At 44.6% G+C, this 15,000-nt stretch overlaps 1 protein-coding gene across 2 annotated transcripts in view; it reads right to left on the bottom strand.

The window, feature by feature from the left end:
* Positions 1-15,000, bottom strand: part of sorcs1 (sortilin-related VPS10 domain containing receptor 1) — a 161,066-nt gene that overhangs the window by 36,462 nt on the left and 109,604 nt on the right. For both annotated transcript variants that reach the window (XM_076289957.1, XM_076289958.1), the window contains exons 7-11: positions 11,844-11,962; positions 11,146-11,235; positions 8,789-8,968; positions 6,818-6,964; positions 3,710-3,812 (exon numbers count right to left, since the gene is read on the bottom strand). In XM_076289957.1, the coding sequence (XP_076146072.1) occupies positions 3,710-3,812; positions 6,818-6,964; positions 8,789-8,968; positions 11,146-11,235; positions 11,844-11,962 (639 nt within the window). The remainder of the gene's footprint in view (positions 1-3,709; positions 3,813-6,817; positions 6,965-8,788; positions 8,969-11,145; positions 11,236-11,843; positions 11,963-15,000) is intronic.

Here is a 15,000-nt window from a genome sequence, read left to right as displayed (position 1 = left end):
TTACTATCTTGCAGCACATCATGCACTGAAACTCTGTGTCACACTGGCATTGTGTTTGTTCACATTTGCCTGTCTTAAGGGGGGGGGGGGGGTAACTGGTCTGAGGAGGACAATCATTTACCCCTCAGCAGTTTAGAAAGGGGAATGGAATCATAGCTTATGTTTTATCAAGGGCATTTTTGGGAGATTTTTTTGTTGCCTTTATGCAGTCAGGAGAGTTGAGAGGGAGGAAAGGAATGGGAGAGAGATGGGGGGGGGGTGAGGGGGTTAGGAATTGGACCGGTTGCCGGGCCTGCCAGAGTTGACCCGGTGGTCCCCATAAACACTTGGACCCGCACACGGTCAGGATGCTGCCGCCTCAGGCACGGCTTCCTCCCATGACGTATCGATTTGTGATAGTCGCTGGGATTTGGTGGGTCATTCACACAGTCTAACACTACAATGATTTATTCAATAGTTAACAACGATGACATACATTTTGTTAGATTTTTTGCAATGGATATCTAGGTTGTATTGTGCTTCTTAGATGAAGTTGGATAATCTCTTGAGATTTAAAATCCGGAACATTCTGTATGTCTCCCTCCCTCCTCCTCCACTCCTGCGGACTCCCTCTACACACCACCACTCTTGTATCGAGAATGTATTCTAATGTGGGTGTGACTTTTTGGAATACAAAACTACCCGGAGCCATTTCTCTGTGGGCGCTTTTTCGATCATCAGAGAACGCGTTCTTGAACCGGTTCCTTCCGGAGTTATTTGAACCTTGGTGCTATTTAGTGAACCAGCCCACATTTCCACCAGTTTTGAACCAGACCATCAACAATGGGTGTTGCATACAAAACAAAATTTAATGAGATGCATAAACGGAAGAATGATATGAACAGTTGTCCCGTAAAAACAGCAGAAACGCTGTGTAAAATGCTAACGTCTGCAGTGTAGTGCTAGTTGACTAGTTTTGTTTACTCATGGAAACAGTTGATATGGACGGAAAACAAATGTTTTATTCACAGGAAAAAAAACATTTATATATATTAATATTTTCTGGTTCAAGCTCCGAACCAAGGTGCCACGTTCCGAAACGTTTTTTGTTTGGTTGAAATACTCCGACCGGTTCAAATGAACAGGAACAGCACTGGTTCTCTGTCGGTGGAAAAGGGCTATGTGTGACTGCACTTGTTGCATAGTGTCATCTCTTGCGTACACCTCCTGATTACGTTATGCATTAGACCCGGGTCTGCTGAGCTCTCTCTTTCACCACAACCACATCAGGGGTTGTTTTTTTTGCCGCAAAGAAAAGCAGAGAACTTTTTGGTGAGGTTCCGTCTCCCTGTGGAAATCATCCACCGAATGATCAAATTAAGCCACAGGCCCCCAGGAATCTGGTGGCAAAAGAATCTAATAAACCGTTAAAGTGTCTACATTTCATCTATGTTCATTTGGAAGCAATTTGAAATTTAAATGTCCTCTAGACAGACACACACACACACACACACACACACACACACACACACCTATGTGTGTTTTCTTTCCCTTCAAAAGTCACAAAATGCCCTGCCAACAGATGGGCCAACAACACTTTTTAGTCCATATGGAATAAATCTGTAAAATTTGCATTTATTTAAAGAAACTTTTTCCAAAATTTGCTTGCGTGCCCTCTACCCAAGAGTAATATGGAATGTATGTACCATAATTTTATCATTGCAAATGTATTAACTTTGGGCAATTTCTAAAAAAGTTGGTGTGTTTCTTTAAGTTAATGTCTATTAATATATTTTCATATACAGTAAGACAAACAAAAATGTATATTATACTGTGTAACCTACCTTGAGTGTTGAAAGGCATTATGCCATTTAAGTATGGTATGTACGACACAAGCTCTTTACCATCATTTTATTATTGCAAATGTATTACACATAACAAGTGTGATTCCTCTAAAGCTTTTACAGACATGTTCCACGTGTGGAAGGAGGTGGCACTTTAACAACGGAAACTGTGAAGTGACACTCCACACAAACTACTCCTCTCCTCTCTCAGCGGTCCCCTGAAGAGTAGCAGCACTTTACCAAAGAGTTTCATTTACCATGTCTGGCAGTAATCCTGTTTATTCTCTATGCAGTCATCCTCAACACATGGTGAACATCACAATTTGGCTTACACACACATGCATACACACACTCACACACATGCGCACACACACACACACACACACACACACACACACACACACACACACACATGCATACATGCACACACATGCGCACACACACACACACACACACACACACACACACACACACACACACACACACACACACACACACACACGCACACACACACACACACACGCACACACACGCACACACACACAAACACACGCACCCACACGCACTAAGAAAAAAAGTAATAAGGTTGTGCCAACCCCTGAGCCAAAGAAGTGATATGACACCAGCTTTGCCTTTGTGCTGAGGCAGTCACAACAGCGTAAAATAGACCTGCTCCTCCACGGGGAACGTCGGGGGATAAAAAACAGACATAAATTGGCAATCTCCGCTTTATGTCTAATAGGAATCCCTCTGGTTAGTCAGTGTGTAGCGCACATTAAGCTTCTTAATGTACACACACAATGAGCTTTTGTGGCCTTCACAGAAACAAGATTATATATTTATATCTAAAAGTGGTAACACTTACTCGTTTTTTCCCCCCTTGCATTTATTTATTTTTTCCTTATAAAATATTTAGAGTTGTTCTCTTGTGTAATCTTAAAAGCTGAGCTTCGTTTAGACTTGACCATGACCTAAACATTTTAATCTAAAGGGAGGAATGACACATTCAACTACAATGCCTTCGCTTACAAACATAAAAATAGCCCTGAAAATATTGTTTATTATCACCCACAAGCACATACACACACACACACACACACACACACACACACACACACACACACAGACACACACACACACACACACACACACACACACACACACACACACACACAGACACACACACACACACATACTGTACATACACACTGTCCATATCCTTATAACCACTGGTACATTATCCGAGGTCCCTAAACACTGGACCATAATGTACATTATTCTTGTACTCTTGCTGCAGTGCTATAAAACACTGCAGAACACTATTTAGGCATGAGCATGATTTAAACATTTTAATCTAAAGGGGAGAGTAACACATTCAACTTTTGGTTGCCTTTGGTTACAAACATGACAACTAATAGCACCAACAAACCTGTTTATCACACACAAGCATGGATGCACACACACACACACACACACACACACACACACACACACACACACACACACACACACACACACACATCTATACCCTTATACTCTGCACAAGAATAAAACATAATCCGGGGCCAAAAACACTTATGGTCATGGTGATTTATGGTCATTTATTTATACTTTCTGTTAAAGAATTCTTGTTGCAGTGGTGTTACACTATAAAACACCACAGAACACTATGGGTAGCACTATAGAGGTTTGATTAGTATTTGGATTAATGTCCTGTAGCACAGAGTTAATTGCATTTGCATTTTACACAACGTCCCAACTTTTTGGTTGTATTTTAACCAAGGACCAAACCAAAAAACACCAGAAAGGTTGCTCACCCCTCCCTTCAGTATTCCCAGAGAAACTCCACACCGATGTATTAATGAGGTTTCTAGATGCCGACTTACCTGACGCCATGATGATGCCGGGGGCTGACTCTTTGCTGGCGATGTTTCCTGACGTGTACGGGTTGGCCGACACGTGGAGGTGCAAGTGGAGAGAGCAGTAGGGCTGAAGGCAGGAGAGGGGGAGACATCAGGTCAAAGAGACTTCGTTACCAACGTGGTTTCAGAGGCAGCAGTGCCACCTCACAATCTTTTGGCCCAATCCCGCCACTGCGAGTCCGTGTCACCTTTGGCCCACGCATGAAGATCATTGATTGTGATTCATGTAGAACTAAGTAACTAAATCAAATCAGCCCAGGAAGGCCCCATATCCCTACCTGCCCCCCCCCCCCCCACCTCCCATCTTACCCCACACAGCAATGTGTGGAGTAACACCCCCCCCCCCCCTCCCATCTTACCCCACAGAGCAATGTATATTCTGTCATTATATCTAACCGTGAGTGTTTTAGATCTGGGTTCATTGTCTTGGCTCCACTTCGCAACATTGTGCAGTGCTGTGCTGTGCATGGAGCAGAGCTGCCATAACTCTGCTGTACCATCCAGAATAAAGGACTTTCTTTTTTCTTTTGCAAGAAGTTCTTTTGTAAGCCAGCCTCAAGGTTTACCTGCTCTAGATACGCTGGATTAACACTGGATCAAATCGGTCAACTCGATGTCTCCATTTAGAATTAAGGAGACGGCTTTTAATAGCATTATTTAGTCCCAGGAGTCTCAGTGGCCATCCACCTCCATCAAAGAGGCTTCATTAACAACATGGTTTCAGTTACAACCCACCCGCCTCCCCCCCCCCCTCCTGGATGTTCATTTTGATTGGTGTAACCTTTAGTTACTACATCCTCATTACATGAGTGAAAATGCCAGGCGGGATCACATGTTGCGAATTCTACTTAGAAGTTTATTAAAATGTTGACATTTCCTTGACAAATAACTACGCAGCAGTGGTGGAAGGCTACATGCACAAAAAATCGGAGGTTTAATAAATTCACATTATATAAGGGCTTGCGTGTGTGTGTGTGTGTGTGTGTGCGTGCGTGCGTGCGTGCGTGCGTGCGTGCGTGTGTGTGCGTGTGTGTGTGTGTGTGTGTGTGTTCTGAGTGGGTTAATTGGGTCTGCTCCACCAGAGTGACTGCCGCTGAGTCAGAGAGAGTCCTTGAAACACGAGCATCTGCCAGATCTCAAGTCGATGAATTCATTCAATTAACTTCAGCACAAAAGCAAACGCCAATCTAACCGCCAATCCCCCCCTCCCCTCCAACACGCAACACAAAATAATGCATCTTAAGGGAATTCAACTTCATTTATGAAGACACACACACACACACACACATACTGTACACACACACACACACACACACACACACACACACAGGGTGCAATTTGTGTAAAAACCAGAGGGGGGGATGATTTTGAATAAGTTTGTAACCCCCCCCCAAAAAAAAAAAAAAAAAAATGAACGAACGATTCATAGTAATGTCATGGCTAATAATACCCTAGGCCTATATTATTTTTGCCACCTTTGTAACATTTTAGTTTTAGTTTACTGTGGTGTATGACTTTAAACAGCGAGTGTGCTTGGTATGATGATCAGCTCCTCTAATGCAGGGTAGGACTACGTTTTGACAAGCATACAAATTCACCTTGTTCTTGCCCCATCTGAAATGACTTCTCTACTTTTGCTGCCTCCATTCTTTCTGTATTTGTTGTGTAAAAAACGTTGTATATTATGGCACTGAAGTCTTAAGTTAGTGAATTGGCTAACAGTGTTAGTTGGTAACCAAATAGCCTACACATTGCGCTACACGCTGCGTAGGCTACGTGCATTCTCTCTCCTGCTGATTTGCGTTCAGTAGCCAAGTGCGTAATATTGCAAAAGTTGAAAAAATAAATGTGTTTATTGTAGCCTACAGAAAATAAATAGCCTATCATACTGTCAGTTAATTGCCTACAGTGCAGTGAAGAGTTTGGAGAGTAAAGTTATAGGGCAACTTGAAGTTTTATGAAAATAATTTACGAACCAGAACATAAAGACCATGAAGCTTCTATTTCTTGCAGCTGTTAAAACACCCGCTAGATAGTTTAAATACCCACCAACATACGTTTTTGCAGTACAGTTATTTGTCTACTACTGGCTGATTTATCAAACGAGTGCTTTCTCGTTCGTCCTCCGCAAACTACAGGTGTTTCGGTAGAGAGCCATTGAATAAGCGATGCCAAGCAATTTCTGTAACACTTTTTGTGACATTCAGCAAATATCTCCTCATTTAATGTAAGTTCCTTCGGACAATAGGCCTACGTTCTACTCTACGTGCAGTTGTCCTCCATCTCAGTTGCATCAGTTTTCTAATTTTGAAGGTTCTAAAACATTATTATGCTTCACTGAATCCTTCTCGTTTTCTTTCATTTGTCCAGCTAACTTTTCCATTGAACCTAGCCATTTATGATGGATTACACACTCGACATTCTGAAATGTCCTGCACGATCAAGGCCAAATTAAGTTATCACGCAGCCACTGTGTCAGCAGCATGAGTGCTGACGGTGACGGTGCGTTTCTGATGTCAGATTATTATGTAGGCTAGCCTACTAGACTGTTCTCACGTTGTAGCGCTTTACTTATATGAAGTAGCATTAATCAATATGAGGGGCAGAGGGGGATAAATGTTGTCCCCCCCGACGATAAAAATAATTTAGCAGAGGTAGGGATAGGAAAACCAGAGGGTGGGAAATCCTCACCATCCCCCCTACAAATCGCACCCTGCACACACACACACACACACACACACACACACACAAGGAAATCTGTCAAATGTGCTCTATCTCTCTTTGTTCTATCTGTCTCTTTGGCATCTCATGTTTTCTTCTTCCTCTCTTCCTCTATCTCTCTCTCTCTCTGTCCATCTCTCTGTGTCCCTCACGTCCTCCTTTTTAAATGTGAGGTCAGCTTTTTCAGATGGGATCAAACGTCTGACCTTTAGCTTTGATGACTGGGAGCGGGGGCCGAGCTTTTGATGGACAGCACTGCTGCTGTGTCTGTTGCCGCAGAGCCTGTTGTCCGTGGGGCTGGACTCAGTGGTCAGTGATCTCTCTCTCTCTCTCCTTGAGAACTACACTTACCAGCATGCAGTGGATGCTGTTGCCTCTCAGGTCGGCATCAGGCGCCTGCAGCAGTCTCCAGTCGCGGCCCTTGTTGTAAGTGATGTAGGTCTTCACCTGGTTCTCCTGCTTCTTGTTTGCCAGGAACATGCCTTTAATTCCTGCCACCTGGGAACAGAGAGAGAGAAAGAGAGGGAGAGAGAGAAAGGAACATGCCTTTAATTCCTGCCACCTATGAACAGGGGATGAAAGGGGAAGAGAAAAATACAGTATGTTTACTCTAACAGCTAAAAGACATAAAGAGACCCCCAGAGAGAGAGAGTGTGAGAGAGAGAGAGAGCAAGAACAAGAGAGAGAGAGAGAGATTTTGAGATTTTAACGCATTCTTTATTGGTTTAAAAAAAAAAAGACAGATTCACACAATTAAACTTTTGTATAGGATTGTGTTAAAAGGATAGAGAAAAAAGATAGAGAGATAGATGGAGAGAGAGAGAGAGCAAGAGATAATCATACCCCTAGAGTGAGGGAAATCAGTGTGGAGGAAAAACATATTGACTCCACAGTAAATACAGAGAGAAGACTGAACGAGTGGAAAAAGAGAGAGAGAGAAAAAATGGATGGGGTAAATATACTAAATTATTTGAAAGTTTTCAGTTTACACACACACACAAACACACACACACACACTTGCGCAGAGACACACAGACTCACGCACACAGGCAGACAAAGAAAAACACAGTTAAAGGCCATTTTTCAATTTCTGACGAAACACAGCTCAACAGGCAGCGTGTTACACTGTTCAGTGTGTCGCCTGCGGCTCTGTGTATGTGTGGTCAGACTGTGTGCGTGTGGTCAAGCACTGTGTACGTGTGGTCAAGCTCTGAGTGTGTGGTCAAGCCTTCCCCTCTCTCTTTCTCTCCCCGAGGCCCCTAACAAAGACCTATTAGAGTCTCACACACACACAGCCCAGATCACTAGATTTTCACCAGGCTACGCACATCCAGCCAGCTGCAATTTGTGACTGTCCCGGACTTAAGTAGCACCCGTTCCTCGAGGCCAAGCAGTGCTGGGGAGGAAGAGGCGGAAGAGGAGTAAGAGGATCCCACCATGCGCCTTGTGAATAATTGATGTGCACGTCGATCTTGCCGAGGGTGAGATTTTAGCATACGCTGCGAGTGTGCGTGCGCCCTCGTATTCCGAGAGTCGGGAGTCGGGTTGGTGACCTCAATCAGGCTGCTAGATCCTCTTCCTCCATTTTGTCGAGGCCAAAGAGGAGTGTACTCCAGAGGGGGGGGGGGGGTGTATCATCAACACTTTAATTATTTGATTGGGCGATAGCCCTAAAGGCAACCACCGATCTAGCGAACAAGCGAAAGAAAGATAAAGAGAGAGAGAGAGAGAGAGAGAGAAAGAGCAAGGGATATTCTTATCCCCAGCCTCCTACTCTTTCTACCTGTGTACTACGATACATTCCAGTCTGCTGTCAGAAGTTGCACCTGACAGAGCTGATATGCGGTGCGTCTGCCTACTGACAGACACGGTCTATATTTAGCGTTGTCGACAGATGGCCGACGCACGGCTGAGACTGGACAGTGCCGGCCGCATCTGAGACGGGCAACTGCGACGTGACAGCACAGGAAACAGAGTCACTACAGAGACATGAACGAGCCAATCACGTCAGCGTCAGCTCCCAAACTGGCTTGTTTTCGCCAGCTTCACCTTCCTGTACTCATATCAGCAGTTCGCTACCCGCGTTGTTTTCGTTTATCCTCTTTTAGTTGACAAGCAGCTGAACCGGCTTGCGGTTGTTCCAAACTTAACCAGCGGGGGCAGCCTTTTCAACTCTGCCTCTGGTCTGCTCTGCGCTGTACTGCGGCGGCTCTCAAATGAAAAACATTCTCCCAGTTTCTCTCTCTCTCTCAATCTCTTCCTCTTGATTGTAATGGCTGTGTGTGTGTTTGTGTGTGTGTGTGTGTGTCCATGTGTCCGTACCTCATAGAGGTCAATCATGACGTTGCCCTCGGGCCCCATGCTGCTCATGACGTTCTCCAGGGCCAGGGTGTAGTAGACGCCGCCGGACTCCGACACGTACAGATTGAAGGTGTCGTTCTGGTTCCACTCCTGCACTGCCGCCACAACCCGCTTCTCATCCGTGCTGATCACGTGCAGGTCCTGGGGCACACACACACACACACACACACACACACACACACACACACACAAACACACACAGACACACACACACACACACACACACACACACACACACACACATTAATGGATATTAAGGATGCACTCACAGTAGGCATGATTGCTCCCTCCCTTCTCATTGGCCAGCTCCCTCACTGCACTGACCAATCCAGGCCAGAGCACATTGTCGTGTCATTGTGCTCTGATTCAAACATGGGTTTGTATCTTTACCTACCATTCTCCATTTTGTTGTTTATTAAATCTACAACTATGCTTGATTACTGTCCGAAAACCCACATGGAGATGGTCTGTAATACGCATACTGTATATGGATCACACTTTGTCAAGCAGTGAACTTAATGAGTTTGGCAGTATAGAGCTGAAATAAAATAAAATGCCATAAAATGACATTTTTGTTTCATAAAATGAAAAATCAAAAAACGCCCTTCAAGGAGCAAGCAAACATACTTTTTTCCCCCAGTGTGGGGGACCATAGGGACCATAATTAGGTGTGTTGACATACTTATTTGTATACCTGATTTTCAGGAAGCATAGCCCACAGATGTTGATGACTGTGTGTACTGTATAAAGTGCTAGTCTGTGTGTACTGTATAATGTGCTAGTCTGTGTCGCTTCTCAGTATTAACACTACTGCGTTGCTCTTTCTGTTGTTGTTGAGCAGTTTCCAGCCCACTGCTCTGACACATCCATGGCCCCTTTGGAGGGTCACTGGCCAGCTGTGGTCAACAAGCCAAAGATTAACACAATGTGTGTTAACATAATCCCCTCATAACAGAAAAAGGACAACATCTCAACCAATTTGGTTTTGCGTGTTTTTTTTAGTAAACACATACCCGTAAACTTGCGCCAACTCAAACTCTGAATAATTCATTGTGCATGCTAATGTCCCAAACACTATTTGCCAAATAAAACTGTACAACAACAAAGTATACACACACATACATACATACACACGCACACACACACACACACAAAACAAACTCTAAATCGTAATAAAATCAAAGGACTTCTCCTCTCCTGTGAGGTTGACTTTTTAAGCTTTTATTTGACTGTGTGTGCATGTGTGTGTGTGTGTGTGTGTGTGTTTTATTTTTTAACATTTAAAACAGGGCTGCTTCTCAGAGGGAGCGAGAGAGAGAGAGAGAGAGAGAGAGACCAGAGCACAGACACCAGATTATCCTGCTGAGGCTCAATCATATTAATAATGAACACCAAACCCCATTTACACACACACACACACACACACACACACACACACACACACATACACATACACACAGCCACCCTGCCTGTTGCCCACGCCGCCTCCTAACACTCTTTTATTACTTTTCAAATCAGTGTGTGAGCTAGTCAGGAACCATATCCATCTCATCTGTATGTGTGTGTGTGTGTGTGTGTGTGTGTGTGTGTGTGTGTGTGTGTGTGTGTGTGTGTGTGCATGCTGGTAATATGGGCATCTCATCTACCACAGGCTGTGCCCTGCGCTGCTGGGGGCGGCGGTATAAAAGGACACAGGGGCAGAGGGGGGTCCAGCAGGGACGAGGAAGAGACACACGTTTAATTGACACCGGTGAGAGATGGGGCGCTCCAAGGAGCGAGAGAGCAAGAGAGCGAAAAAAAGAAAAGAGAGAAAGAAACAAGGTTGGGGGGGGGGTATTGTATCAGTGGTGTTAGTGCCAGACTGCAGTGGCGGTGTGTGTGTGTGTGTGTGTGTCTGTATACAGTATGTGTGTGTGTGTGTGTGTGTGTGTGTGTGTGTGTGTGTGTGTGTGTGTGTGTGTGTGTGTGTGTGTGTGTGCATGTGTGTGTGTGTGTGTGTGTGTGTGTGTGTGTGTGTGCATGTGTGTGTGTATGTTTGTGTGTGTGTGTGTGTGTGTGCATGTGTGTGTGTATGTTTGTGTGTAAGTGTGTGCAAGTGTCCTTTGGTGGCTTTCAGTCTTCAAGGCTGTCAGGGAGCAAATGCAAGTCCATACAAGCCAGAACATAGATGCTGTGTGTGGTGTGTGTGTGTGTGTGTGTGTGTGTGTGTGTGTGTGTGTGTGTGTGTGTGTGTGTGTGTGTGTGTGTGTGTGTGTGTGCCTGCCATGAGCATTCCATGTCAAAATGGCACAGCGAGTGCAAGTGATCGAGGGCGTTACCTTGGGCAGAGTGTATTTCGGGAGCCTCATCGGGGTGAACACGTCCCGCTGCGATGACACGTAGTAGATGGTCCTCCCACCCGTGGTGACCTATGACAACGACACACAGGGGGGGAAGAGGAGCCGTCTCGCAATCTGCATGTTTTACATTGTGATTGCAGTAGCTATTAAATACCACCACCATCACCAACAACAACAACAACAACAACAAGAGCAAAAACAACAACGACGACCAAACTTTAGTCAGCATGGGCTCAAGAGATACTGATTAAGCTCACCTAATCAGAGATGATGTATGTCAGGCAGTCTAATCAAACATTATTAACATTCGATAGAGGCTACACATGCCTGAAATCCCACTCTATTGCACTTCTGCTAAAAAACAAGTATGCTATGAATAAAGTACATGATACACTAGATAGATAGATAGATAGATAGATAGATAGATAGATAGATAGATAGATACACTATTTGATAAACTAGATAGATAGATAGATAGAGATAGATACAGTAGATACACTATTTGATACACTAGATAGATAGATAGATAGATAGATAGATAGATAGATAGATAGATAGATAGATAGATAGATAGATACACTATTTTATAAACTAGATAGATAGATAGATAGATAGATAGATAGATAGGTAGATAGATAGATAGATAGATAGATAGATATATAGATGGTTCCACATACCTGAACAAACACATACTCGTCCTGGACCACCAGGGAGTTGGGGTCGATGTAGCCGGGGAACGGCTTCCCCTTGTTGCCGTCAGTGCAGTTCTGCAGCTTACAGGTGACATACAGGGCCTCTGTGGGCCAGAGGAAGGGAAGGAAATTTAAAAAAGGAGAGAGAGGTAAGAAAGGGGGAGGACGAATGGCCACAGAAGAGAGGTAAACGTCGATTAAGAGAGCAGACAGAGATACTCTGCAGCAGTTGGGAATCCAACCGGCGTCATCTGCTTCCGATGTACATCACCGCAGCCTCAATGAGGGGATAGTTGAGGCCAGTGCTATCAGTGAGGGACACTTTTCTGCAGATTTACTCACAGCACTGGGTTATGATGGGGCTCCATTACTGTAAATGGAATGGGTCTTCAGAGGGCCGTGGTGTGTGTGTGTGTGTGTGTGTGTGTGTGTGTGTGTGTGTGTGTGTGTGTGTGTGTGTGTGTGTGTGTGCATGTGTGTTCCATTACTGTAAATGGGATGGGTCTTAAGAGCCTGAGGGCTGTGGTGTGGGACTATGGGGAAGGAGAGCTGGAGATGCTGACTGCCTTTCTGTCCCTCAGCAGGGGATGGAGGCTGAAGGGTACAATGCCTCAGGAGTTAGCCTCTGTTCTCCAATAAGCGCTTTCAGATATAACCTCCGGAGTATATGCGGAGATTTGTCAAACGGAGGTCCTACCCTTCGGATGATTCAGATATGATGCTAAGCTGCGGACCTTATACTGACCTTATACGGACCTATGTGTGAACAACATACACGCACATTACAGAATCTCTGTGTGATTGTCGAGTGAGGGGTGGGGGCTTGTAGAGTTCACAAGATGCGAGATATGACACAGAATATATGTGGCCGCTGTCACAGGTGCTGTTTGTTTACAAAGTGTATGCATTATGTAGGCTAAAGAAGAAAAATCTATTGTGCGTAGGCTAATACTTGAAGTAGTCACGTAAGTGCGCACTTGAAATTGACCTACAGTATTTGTATGTGTGCTTCGAATAAACACATTTATCTGTTTTCAACGTTATGCAGCAGAATTGGTTGGCTATGGAACCCCAAATCTGGTTTGCGTTGGAGAGAGAGGACATGCACAAACTTTATGGTACCAGCCAATTCAGTAGGCTAACTCAAGACTTCAAGGCCATCATATACAACGTTTTTAAGCAACAAACAAAATACTAACATAACAGTGAAGTGGTTCATTTTTTCATGGTTTATTTTTTTCCAAAAGCATCCTCTCCTCATGTGTCTATTGCATTTAGGTAAGGAGCTTGGAACAAAGTTGGGTTTTCTTCGTTTTCATTTTCTCCAGGCATATTTATGCTCAACAAATATCAGCGAACTCAGCAGTGAGGTCATGAGAAGGCTACGAATTAACAGAAAACCGACCGTGTTGGCTAACAATTTATTAAATACTCCTGTTATTGTCATCACCGACGTCGCTGTAGGCTACTGCCTTTTCAGCGCCTTCTGCTTATGATGATTCAGTCGTTTGAATTTGTTTGGCCTTGCCATGCAGTTGTAGCCTAACGTGTCTCTAACGTTCCCTTCAGGTGTTCTATCAAAATGTTGTATGCCCTCATGGACAGTAGCTCCGTGATGTCTGCATCTTTCCAGGTCGGAGATTTTCTGGACAGCACTATGCCACTCCATCATAACACTGGCATCTAACCACATGGACGCACGAAAGAAACGTCACCAAACCGCATGTTCTACGCTTCGTTCAGACACAGCACATTTACATAATGTCCGGAGGAAATACTAGGGGGGGAGTATTAGAACAACCGGCTAAATTTGGACTTCCATATGACCGGTTATGTCGTTCAGATATACGTTCCCCGTATTTGTCATTCCCCACCGTTTAACATCCGCAGTACCTCCGGTCTTACACGTATGTCTGAAAGCGCTTTATGTGTTTGTGAGTTTCTTTTATGACTGTGTGTGTGTGTGTGTGTGTGTGTGTGTGTGTGTGTGTGTGTGTGTGTATGAGTGCATGTGTGTGTGTGTATGTGTGTGAAAGAGAGAGAGAGAGAGAGAGAGAGAGAGAGAGAGAGAGAGAGAGAGAGAGAGTGTGTGTGAGTCTGTGAGTGTCCTTTGTGCGTGTGTGTGTGTGTATGTGTGTGTGTGTCTATGTTTGATCAATAGTGTGGGATGCCACTGACAGGCCTAGCTTCTCTCCCTCTCCCCACTGTTTGCTGCTGCTGATGCTGGGGGCCTTTTCTGTATGTGTGACTTTGTATGGTTGCCAAGCAGCTTGTGTGTGTGTGTGTGTGTGTGTGTGTGTGTGTGTGTGTGTGTGTGTGTGTGTGTCTGTGTGTGACAGAGGGAGGGACAGAAAGAAAGAGTGAACTGCCTGAATACGGTATTATGCTCACATCTCCTCACCCTCTTTCTGTCTCCCTCTATCCCTTTTTCTCTGTGCCTCTCTGACTCACACACTTTCATTCTGTCGTTCTTTGTTCTCTCGCTCTCTCTCCACCTTGGCACCCCCCTCCGTATCTGGGCTTTCTTCCACTCATTCAGCTCTCCCTTCATTCCAAATCTGTCTCCTGTCCAGAATACTCCCTCTTTCCTCAGTCGGCCATTTTTTTCCCCCCCGTTGCTGTCATTGTGTGCCTCTCATTAGACTGATGCTTATTGCTGTCGTTATTGTTGTCTTCTTTCATCTTTGGATGTTTTAGGAAAACATATGGAGCTTTGAGATTAACAGTGATACCCTGCCTGCCACGAAGGTTGTGACTGATGCTTTTGGCTTAGCTCTTTCCCCTTGCTTTAGACTCTCTCTCTCTCCCTCTCCCTCTCTCTCTCTCTCTCTCTCTCTCTCCCTCCCTCTGTATCATTGGTATGACATTGCCATCGTCTGTCTGTCTCTCTCTCTCTCTCTCTCTCTCTGCACTCATGCATCTTCATTTTTTTTCTCTCGTTTCTTTCTTTCTTTGTTTTTGTCTGACCCTCTCTCTCTCTTCATCTCTCTTCATCTCTCTTCTCTCAGTCTAACATTCTGATTTCCTATTCTCTCCTGTGTGTTTAAAACATGAGCAGACAGACAGACACACACACAAACAAGCACACGTAGACGCACACGTAGACGCACACGTAGACGCACACGTAGACGCACACACACAC

Source organism: Alosa pseudoharengus, unplaced genomic scaffold, assembly GCF_046254945.1.
Source record: "Alosa pseudoharengus isolate Yale_2024_CS ecotype anadromous, Long Island Sound unplaced genomic scaffold, YU_APseudo_1.1 YU_APseudo_1.1_scf_1, whole genome shotgun sequence".
NCBI classification, from domain to species: domain Eukaryota; kingdom Metazoa; phylum Chordata; class Actinopteri; order Clupeiformes; family Clupeidae; genus Alosa; species Alosa pseudoharengus.
This window is presented reverse-complemented; position numbering and strand designations above follow the sequence as displayed.